This window comes from Anarhichas minor, unplaced genomic scaffold, assembly GCF_050575085.1.
Source record: "Anarhichas minor isolate MPS153535 unplaced genomic scaffold, ASM5057508v1 ptg000010l, whole genome shotgun sequence".
Classification (NCBI taxonomy): Eukaryota; Metazoa; Chordata; class Actinopteri; order Perciformes; family Anarhichadidae; genus Anarhichas; species Anarhichas minor.
Genome location: NW_027466456.1, coordinates 13,686,960 through 13,697,332, shown reverse-complemented (window position 1 = coordinate 13,697,332; position 10,373 = coordinate 13,686,960). Strand labels below are relative to the sequence as shown.

At 38.6% G+C, this 10,373-nt stretch overlaps 1 protein-coding gene across 2 annotated transcripts; it reads left to right on the top strand.

The window, feature by feature from the left end:
• The first annotated feature begins 433 nt into the window (after positions 1-433).
• On the top strand, positions 434-5,492 carry ptgs2b (prostaglandin-endoperoxide synthase 2b). 2 transcript variants are annotated; one of them, XM_076088307.1, is made up of 10 exons: positions 434-599; positions 947-1,063; positions 1,160-1,303; positions 1,424-1,567; positions 1,908-2,089; positions 2,190-2,273; positions 2,371-2,617; positions 3,251-3,537; positions 3,628-3,775; positions 4,353-5,492. In XM_076088307.1, the coding sequence occupies exons 1-10, from the start codon at positions 539-541 to the stop codon at positions 4,763-4,765; spliced, it is 1,827 nt and encodes a 608-aa protein (XP_075944422.1). In that variant the 5' UTR covers positions 434-538; the 3' UTR covers positions 4,766-5,492. The 2 variants fall into 2 exon arrangements, with proteins under 2 accessions (XP_075944422.1, XP_075944423.1); XM_076088308.1 differs by having other exon boundaries at positions 509-1,567; positions 3,251-3,424; positions 3,626-3,775.
• The last annotated feature ends 4,881 nt before the right edge of the window (positions 5,493-10,373 follow it).

Sequence of the window (10,373 nt, the reverse complement as noted above, 5' to 3'; positions counted from 1 at the left end):
GTCAGATATTTCCTTTGTTGCATGTTATCATCTTGAATTACTTATTATCATCTTGAATTACAGTCGTCCTCTGGTGGAAATGTAGTCTGAATAATTAAGATATTCAGGGGAAATGTATCTTTAATATTTAAAAAGTGGCTGCATTCGCAAATCAAAAACTCTACAACTTGTCGTTTGTATGGGAAGAAATACAAATTACAAATGAAAGCTGACACTTTCAATATTTGTTGCCAAAGCGTTTCCGATAAAGTTAGCTTGGTGCCAAAACACACAAAACACCATAGTTAGAAACATAGTTTGAGTTGAGATTGTGAAAGAAAAAATATTCCTCTAGTATGTGGTCGATGTATTCATAGCCGCGTCTGTTCATTAAAAAAACGGACGGATGCGCCGACTAAATGACGTCACCCTTCTCCAGGCATATAAGGTGCTCCAATGAGCAGGTTGGCATTCAGACTGTTGGCCTCACAGCGACACCACTGCGGCGTAAAGGAGCGAGAAGGAAAGAAAAACGAGAGCCGACAAAAGTCTTTGGACTATGTACACATTTACATTTGCAGTTTTCCTCCTGGCTCTGGGTTGTCTTGTCTGCGAAGGGGGTAAGTAGATGAAACTGAAAATTACACAGAAAGTAGCATTGTTAAAAGTTCGGTTTTAGGTGTCTAAAGTTTTGCATTCGTTTTTTTTTTGTTTTTTTTACTTTTTGTAATTTTGTATATCTTTATATCAGAAGACATAAGTATAAACCACTGAATATGTTCTATGACATTTAAATGGATATGATAGCCAACAACACCATTAAAGTATGTCATAGCTCAGAGGTTTATATTACAGAGTAACGAATATTGTAGAGTTTTTTTTTTGGGTTCAATTACATTTTGAGGCTTTTGAAACAGTTGGTACCTGAAGTGAACTGTCAGTAACCGTCCAACATTGTCTGTCACAGGTAACCAGTGTTGTTCAGAGCCATGTCAGAACAGGGGTGTTTGCACAGCGCTTGGAACTGATAATTACGAGTGTGATTGCACTCGCACAGGATATCATGGACAAAACTGCACAACACGTAAGTATGAATGGCACACAATGAGGTGAATGTAAAATGTGGATCTATTTATTCTGGTAATTTGGTCAATTAACTTTTTCCTCTTGGCTTGTACAGCTGAATTTCTCACCTGGGTCAAAATATCCCTGAAGCCATCGCCCAACACTATCCACTACCTTCTCACCCACTTCAAGGGCTTCTGGAACATTATCAACAACATCTCCTTCCTCAGGGATGGCATCATGAGATATGTGCTGACATGTAAGTGTTTCTAGCTGAATGCAAAATGAGAAGATGGATTTTCACATTAAATAATTTGTATTGCAGTTTGTAGAGAAGCAGTTGTAACTAATAATGAAATGCTTTTTTTTCCCACTCTAGCTCGATCCCACTTAATTGATAGTCCTCCGACCTTCAATGCAGATTATGGTTACAAAAGCTGGGAAGCATATTCCAACCTCTCCTACTATACGCGGACCCTCCCCCCTGTGCCAGAGGATTGCCCAACCCCTATGGGAGTAGTAGGTGAGTTTCACTCTCTGCCTTTGGAGAACCAGTTTTCTCAGATTCTTGACTACTGAGCAAGAGTAGCTTGGCCTCATTGCATCACGAGCAGTGCTCACATTATGTTGGATTGAATGAAACAAAATGTGCTGAGGGAACAGAAAAACCTGCCCCAGCAAGCCTAAACTAAAGAACAGAAAACCACATTGGACGTGTATCAGGAATTTACAATGACAGTTGCTTTTCATACAAGTAAAAGTAAATCATCACATTTCAATAACGTTAATATGTTTCATCCAAGTTAAACCGGCTTGGTTCTGTGTCATAGTGCTGTATGCTTACTGTAATGTTGTGTCCCCAGGTAAAAAGGAGCTGCCTGATGCTAAGCTATTGGCTGAGAAACTTCTAATGAGAAGACAGTTCATTCCGGATCCACAGGGCACCAGCCTGATGTTTGCATTCTTCGCACAGCATTTCACCCACCAGTTCTTCAAATCTGATATGAAGAAAGGACCTGCTTTTACTGTAGCTAAAGGCCACGGGGTAAGCATAGCAGATTTCAAGCCTTGTCATATTTTAGTCAGGAAGGAGAGAAAAGAGATTTGTGAATTACTTGTATTTATGGTGATTTGTTTGCTTTCAGGTGGACCTCAACCACATTTATGGAGACTGCCTCGAGAGGCAACACAAGCTCAGACTCTTAAAGGATGGCAAGCTTAAATATCAGGTATGTGAAGACCGACAGATGGCCAGTAGTTTAAACAGCCAAATGCTTCAAACCACAAGTGTCTAAAAGTTGCTTCCTCTCTTGCGTAATGCTGCAGATCCTGGATGGAGAGGTGTACCCCCCTACAGTAAAGGAAGTAGGCGCTGAGATGCACTACCCTCCCCACGTTCCTCACTCTCACCGCTTCGCTGTGGGCCACGAGGCGTTCGGCCTAGTACCCGGTCTGATGATGTACGCCACCATCTGGCTACGAGAACACAACAGAGTGTGTGATGTGTTGAAGGAGGTCCACCCGGACTGGGACGACGAAAGGCTCTTCCAGACCACACGGCTAATTCTGATTGGTGAGTTTGTGTACGAAAGTTTTTAAAACTTTTGCTGTAATGTAGCTGGAAAAATTCTGTCAAAACAATAGCAAGAATGGCTTCTAATGCACTTTTGATAGTATTAATGTAGTTACAGTGGTAGTTAAGAAATGAGGAAGTTGTACTTTTTGATTCGTTAATCATCAACCAGCAACCCTGTTGTACACAGTGACGCAATTGAGCTCTACCTTGAGAAAAATGATTTACTAGAAAGACGATATGTTTGGTTTTTCATTTCACCAACTATTACTCATCACCAGACTGCTTTAAAGATCCCATCCAAACTCGTTTTAAGACATTGCTTGAATAATTATTTGTCTAATATAGATTTTCCACAGAAAAGCAAATAATCTAGATAAAAATTCTTACACCTACATGTACTCCGTCATTGAAATATTCATAAACATTTGAATAATAAATATTTGCACAGTCATAAATCAACTGCTGGACAAGATTTCTCCTAATCCTAAAGTTTATTCTCATTGTCTGTGCACTGGTGCTTTCAAGTTTCCTCATCAAACTTACAAGAAGCAACACGCATTGTAAGCGGAGAGGGACTTCAAACATCTATAATATCTGCTATACATGAAAAATGTCCTTTTTTTCCTGTAGGAGAGACCATCAAGATTGTGATCGAGGACTACGTGCAGCACCTGAGCGGCTATAACTTCAAGCTCAAGTTTGATCCCGAGCTGTTGATCAACCAGCGCTTCCAGTACCAGAATCGCATTGCATCCGAGTTCAACACCTTGTACCACTGGCACCCTCTGATGCCTGAGAGTTTCCACATTGAGGAGAAAGATTACAGCTATAAACAGTTTGTCTTCAACACCTCCGTAGTCACCGAGCACGGCATCGGCAGCCTTGTGGAGTCGTTTACCAATCAGATTGCTGGACGGGTAAGAACTGTCTGAGCAACATTTAGATTCAGCTTGTAACACCACTGTTGCTTTAAGGCTGATTTACTGACTCTCTATTATTTCTTTTAGGTTGCCGGCGGCCGAAATGTGCCAGGACCTCTCATGTACGTGGCCATTAAGTCTATTGAAAACAGCAGACAAATGCGCTACCAGTCTCTGAACGCCTACAGGAAACGCTTCTCCCTGAAGCCCTACAGCTCTTTTGAAGACCTTACAGGTGAGACAAAGTCACAATATGTACAGTACTTGCAGGTGGAAACGATGACGTTAGAGGATTAGTGAAGAGGTTATTATCATTGTGAAGTGTAAGGAAATGTTGCCTCAGGCCAAATTATTGATAACATTGTCATGAACTGATTGCAGGAGTTATTTGTGAGCTTGAACGACTTTTGAAGTTTAAAGTAATAGATCACTTATATTAAAGAAATGATATGGACTTAGTTTTAGTGTCCAGCAGCTGTGGAGGTTTGGCATTTATTTCCGTGACTCTGAGCACCAGATGTTCATTTAGTCTTGAGATAACATAAGCAGATTGTCATCACAGAGAGCAACACATAAACAGACGAGAGAGGCCTCATGCTTCAGACGAGAAGTTAAATTGAAGAGGATTTAACGTTAATTAAAAACTAATTCTATCAGGCTGTGTGTGCTTGTAAGAAAGACAAGCGCATAAACCCGTCTACTATTTGGGCTGGATTTGAATCGGTCAAAACACTGAGCTCATATTTAGACTAGCAGCAAGTGAGTGATGGGAGCCAGATAACTAAAACTGTGCCCTCTTTTGTGTTACTCAGGAGAGAAAGAAATGGCCGCAGTGCTTGAGGAGTTCTACGGACACGTCGACGCTGTGGAGCTCTACCCGGGTCTGTTGGTGGAGAAGCCCAGGTCGAATGCAATCTTTGGGGAGACCATGGTGGAGATGGGGGCCCCTTACTCTCTCAAGGGCTTAATGGGGAACCCCATCTGCTCCCCGGAGTACTGGAAGCCGAGCACATTCGGAGGTAGCGTGGGCTTCAACATCGTCAACACCGCCTCCCTGCAGAGGCTCGTGTGCAATAACGTCCAGGGCCCCTGTCCCGTGGCATCCTTTTATGTACCCGACGTCAAAGACACGGGGTCCATGATCATCAACTCAAGCACATCCCACTCACGCGACAGTGATATCAACCCCACAGTCATTTTGAAAGACAGGACTGCTGAGCTCTAATTTATTTTTATTTTTTAAGCATATTTTTTTATTTATTTATTTATTTTTGTATTTATTGTATTCTATTTATAACACTTTTTTTTTATCATGATTTATATCATTTTGTCTGCTTTTCAAGAACTAAAGTCTGTGGTTGTGTTTATTTATTGAAAGATTCATTGTATTATAAATTATTGTTACAGTAATGACCTCAGAAACTTGATACTTGAAGGTTAGTTTACAATTTTAACTACATAGTCGTTTACATTAAATTCCTAATGTTCCCTTAGATCAACTGTTACTGAACTTATACGGATGTCCCAGTGTTTTACAAAGGCATAGCAGTGATGTTCCCAGTGCAATTTATGATTGGATCAAATGAGTCAAGATCAATGTTCCTACTTCAGTATTGTTTTACTGATTGTTTTTTTTTATTTTTTACTCCAATCTGCGTATTGGCTTTAGGTAATTGTAAATGGCATTAATAACTTAGCTGTACTGTTGTTCAGAATTACAATGTCATTGATCAGTTATATGGCCTTAAAATATCCATGTACTTTATATGACCGTTTTGTTCTCAACACCTATTGACTTGCAAAGTTGACACTAATAAATGCTCCCAGGAAAGGGAGCCCATTTCTCAGAAATCAGCATTGTTGTATTTTTCAGTTTGTGACTCTGGTTGGGCTTTTACATAAACTCTCTGATGTTGCAAGAGCAAACAAGTTTCTCCTTTAAGGAAACAATGTAATCAAAGTTCTGGATAAGTGTTATGCACATAACAAGTCAGAACTAATGCAATTTATTTCTTTTAGATTGGGGGTATGGCAATGGCAAGAAACAAATCCAAAATTAATTAAAGAAAATTATAAAAACAGACTTGTAGTACATTCATTTTACTAAATTTTCCACATATTTAAATGTTGTGATTAAAGATGGATACCTAAATGAGATGTATCACATTTGTGTTCTGAATTTATATTTTAACAGATTTGGAGGGCAAGACAATATTTTTTTTTTATGCATTTATTTATAATACATAAACGGAACAGCAAGAGGACGACAAGAACAGTGAATACAGGCCAGCTACATTGTGTGTGTGTGTGTGTGTGTGAGAGCTATAGACAAAAAGTAAATGAAAAGGGTAAATAACAAAAATCAATAAACGTGCATTTAACACTAACAAAAATATTAAAGTCAGGACCAGGGCCCCCCTGTCCACTGGCAGCGAAGCATAACCAGGCACTGTCAGGGAGCTCCAGAACGGGTCAGCAGGTTTACTTGGGCAGGGTCAACCAGATATTGTTTCATTTTGTATTTTTTGATAAATATTTAATCATTTATTGTTTTTAATTGTAATTTTTGTATTGTTTTGTATCTATATTCATATATATCTATATATGTATGTAAATAGATCAAATCAAATAATGACTGAGAATAATGTGTGGGAAGGGGTGATAACCAAATAAATAAGAGTACAAACATTTCTTATAATAGAAAATAATGTTATTAACTGTAATAATAATATCATCTCAATACCAATATAACATAGTCAGAAATAGTGACAAATGTAATAATATATTCTTTCAGTAATATATCGTCATAACTAATAATATGAGATTATATATAATATTATATATATATATATGATTATGTATGTTTGTATGTGGATTTCAATTGGTGGGTTGGCAAAAATAAAAAATAAAATAAATGAAAATAATAAATGAATAAATAATAATAACTGTAATTTTAATATTAATAGGATGGGTGGTGAAAACATAATAAAGGATGACAAAATGGAGTGATGTTCTGTTATAGTGTATGATGGAGGTGGTTAGATTTTTCATTGAAATGTATTCTATCATTAAGTTTTTCCAGTGTGGTATTCCTTGATTTCCATTTCATGAAAATATTTTTCTTGATGATAGTTAGGGCTACTAGGAGTAATCGGCTGTTTGTTTTTCTGATTAATTGTTGATATGTCTCCTAGCAAGCACAGTGAAGAGGATAATGGGATGCGGCAGCCACATACTAGTATAGTGGCTCAGTCATTTCTTTCAAAAAATATTTAACTGGTGTGCGGTGCCAAGTGGCGTGAATATAGCTATCCGGGCTATTTTGTGTGCAATGTGAACAGATGTCTGACGTGAATCCCATTTTAGACATTTTCTGACAGAGTATGAGTTGTAGATTGGCATTTTTAGTCATGAAGCATATTCGGTTCCAGAAGTCGGCAGCAGTAGTGATAATTCCTATTTTCTTGATGGTATGGATAGTGTTTTGTCAGACAGTGATATTATTCTACATCATTTTGAAATTAACTTTTTTGAGGAGGGGATGTTAATTCTGATATTGAGGAGGGAAGTTCTAGTGGTCTTAATGTTTTGATTGATCAGATGATTTAAATTGCAGATATTCCAAAAATGGTTTGCTCCCAATGCCGAACTTCTGGACCAAGTGGGTGAATGAAACCAGGATATTACTACTGAAGATGTGTATCAGATATGTGATGCCTTTATCGGACCAAGTGTGGAAATTTAGTGGTTTCTTGTAGCTTAGAAAATCAGGATTGTTCCAGATGGGATTACAATTTGAAGGTGCAAAAGTGGTGTTTGTGATTTTGTGGAATTTCCTCCAGGCTTTTAGATTTTCTGCTATTGTAAATCTTCTGAGACAAAGATGACGTTTGATAGACTAGGCTGAGAAATGGTAAATCTAAAATCTGAATGTCTTCACAAACTGTAGAAGTTGATTTGCTGAGAATAATGGAAAAAAATGTGGGGCTTCAAGTCCTCCTTGTGTTTTCCTGTTTTGGAAAGTAGCTAGTTTAATTTTCCAGTATTTTTCCAGTATTTTTCCAGTATTGTCATTTTAACTGTAGCTATTCTGCCCATAAGTGATCGTGGTAGGTTCATCAAGAGGAGAAGGTCATCGTTTATTATTTTGAGTAGTGAAGGTGAACAGCTCATGCAGCCTGGGGGAAATTTCTATTCCTAAATACATGATGGGACCTGTGCATAAAGGGATAGGTGGTGTATGGGCTGCCACATCCCAACTGTTACTAAGGATGGGTGATTTGTTCTAGTTAATGGAGTAGTCAGAGATATTATAGAATGATTAATTAAGTTGAATAGTTTAATGCAGGGATGAGTAGGGGTTTTGAAGAAAGAGCAATATATCATCTGCATAAAGACTGATCTTATGTTGTGTGTTGAGTGTTTGGATTCCCCTTTTATATAGATGTTCTGATGAATGGATGCAGCTAACGGTTTAATGAAAATGGTGAATAGTGAGGGAGAGAGTGGGCATCCTTGCCTAGTCCTCCTGTGCAGTGTGAAACTTTGTGAGGTTTGTCCATTGATAATGTCCGTGACTGAAGGTATTGTACAGAACCTTAACCCAGTTAATAAATGATTCCCCAAAGCCTTTGTTAATTTGATTTGCCAATTTACCAGATCTGTTGCTAGGTGAAAATGTTGTTGTCGAAGTCTGTGTATCAGGAATTTAGTTTTCTTATAAATAATTTAATTTATTTGGAACTTATACTTTCTTAATTTGTTCTGGGTTCCCTCTCTTGGGTTGCTTGCATTAATGATTTTGAGTCGGTTGAAAGAGTTTCTATCTATCTATCTATCTATCTATCTATCTATCTATCTATCTATCTATCCATCCAAAAGTTATTCTATCTTCTTATCTATCTAATGTCAAGAACTTTCACGTTTTAACTTTAATGTTTTAACTTACTGTACATATATATTTTTATCTACAGATTTAAAAGTGAAAGTTAACAACAGACGATGTTGCACAAAAGAACAACAAATAAATTATCTTTGAAATAACAGTTAAGTCATCAATCGTATTTTGAAGTGGTCGTTATTTGAATCTTAACCTAGATTCCCTGAGCTTTCACTTTTCGGCACATCAGGTAAAACATGTATACATGCTCCAGGGGGTCTGCGTGCTGTGAGGCAAAACGGCATGATCTCCTGGTTTGCAGGTACCTTTAAGGTAAAGGTAAAGGTAATCAAAGGAAAGATTTGTATTATTTCATATTCCTGAGGCAAAGTAAGAGTGTCCTTGTACTACTGTATATTCCCAGCAACAGTTTCTGTGTGCTGCTTCTGTTTTGACATTACGTTGTGTTGATTTTAGATTACTAACATAACACATGCAACATAGCGTGTATCAAAGAGAAAGTGATGAGGCAGAGACAGAGGCTGTAGTGTTATTCAAATCCCTAAAACATTCCATACTTGATGTACGTGTTGCCGGGAAAAGATGCAGAGGGATAAAAATACCTCTTTACTGTATATGAGGTGTGAAGATTAGCACCCAGTCCAAAAGCATACAGGAAACTTTGCCTCAGCAGTATAGGCTGGCGGTGCAACTGAGGAATAAAGTTATTGTTCCAGGGTACCCATTCCAAATCAAACATGGTGGAAGGAATGTTGACGTGACTGGCAGCACAGAGTGGTGAGTCAGGCCGCCATCTAAACACAGACAATGACAAGCTACATTTTCCCATCCATTCACACATTTCTCATAACCGATACAAGAGCACATTTACGCTCTCCCCTCACACTGGACGAATCGAGCTTTATACACAAAACCACACACAGAAGCGAGTAGAATGACATTAATTAAGTCATGCGCATCAGTTGTCATCTCAACTGAACCTGATGGACAGCTCCTCCTCCATCTCATAATCTTTGTCCTGTACTTCAAAGGACCAGGCATAGGATTCCCCATCAGAGGGACTTGGCCCATCACGGCATGAAAATAACCTAATTGTGTGTGCAAATTATTTGTTTTCCACACTGTTAGCTGCCCGAGAGTGAGTTTTATTATTCCATTGTGCATCAATGGCATGCTCAGGTCCCGGTCTATGAAATTGAGCGGGGGAGCACATCTTGCTTTGTGTGGATGTAATAAGCATGAGCAGGCCGTGGGCCCTGGTGTGGGAGTAGATCAGGAGACTTCATTGTGTCTTTTCTCTCTGACCGCTTCCAGACCTCTCTGCAACCGGACGCGGTGTGGAGGCCGTGATCCAAGGACGGAGTTACGTGACGCCTTGCAGGTGGCAGGACCAGGGGTCAACTGGGAGCTGGTTCCGGCCACCTACAAATGTGAAGCACTATGCAGATTTTCTCTTGTCTATTGTTTTTATAACTCATCATTGTACAATGTATAAAAACTCTTAACTTTCCCTCTCCCATCATAAGTAGACAGTGACATTGACTGCAATTTACTTTTAAATGTGTACATTTCAATCACCCTCACTATTTAAAATAGTTTATGGTACCTTTTCTACTCAACTGAGATACTTTATACAGCTCTTTTCTATATACCTACAGTCTAAAAGTAAAATGCTTTAGGAAAGCTTTTTTTATTTTTTTATTCTGTATCATTCAATTGTCTTGTTCGTTACGACCTGGCTCAAAGGCTGCAACATAAGGGAGACAAGACGAGTGATAAAAGTAATAAATAGACATTTATTTAATGAACCAAACTAAACTAAAACAAAGAAACAAACAACCAACGATTCAATCAAATGAAGCAGCTGCCGTGAGAGTCGGAGAGGAGAGGAGGGGAGGCACCTCGCCATGTTCAGGTGGTGCATCTTTATAGC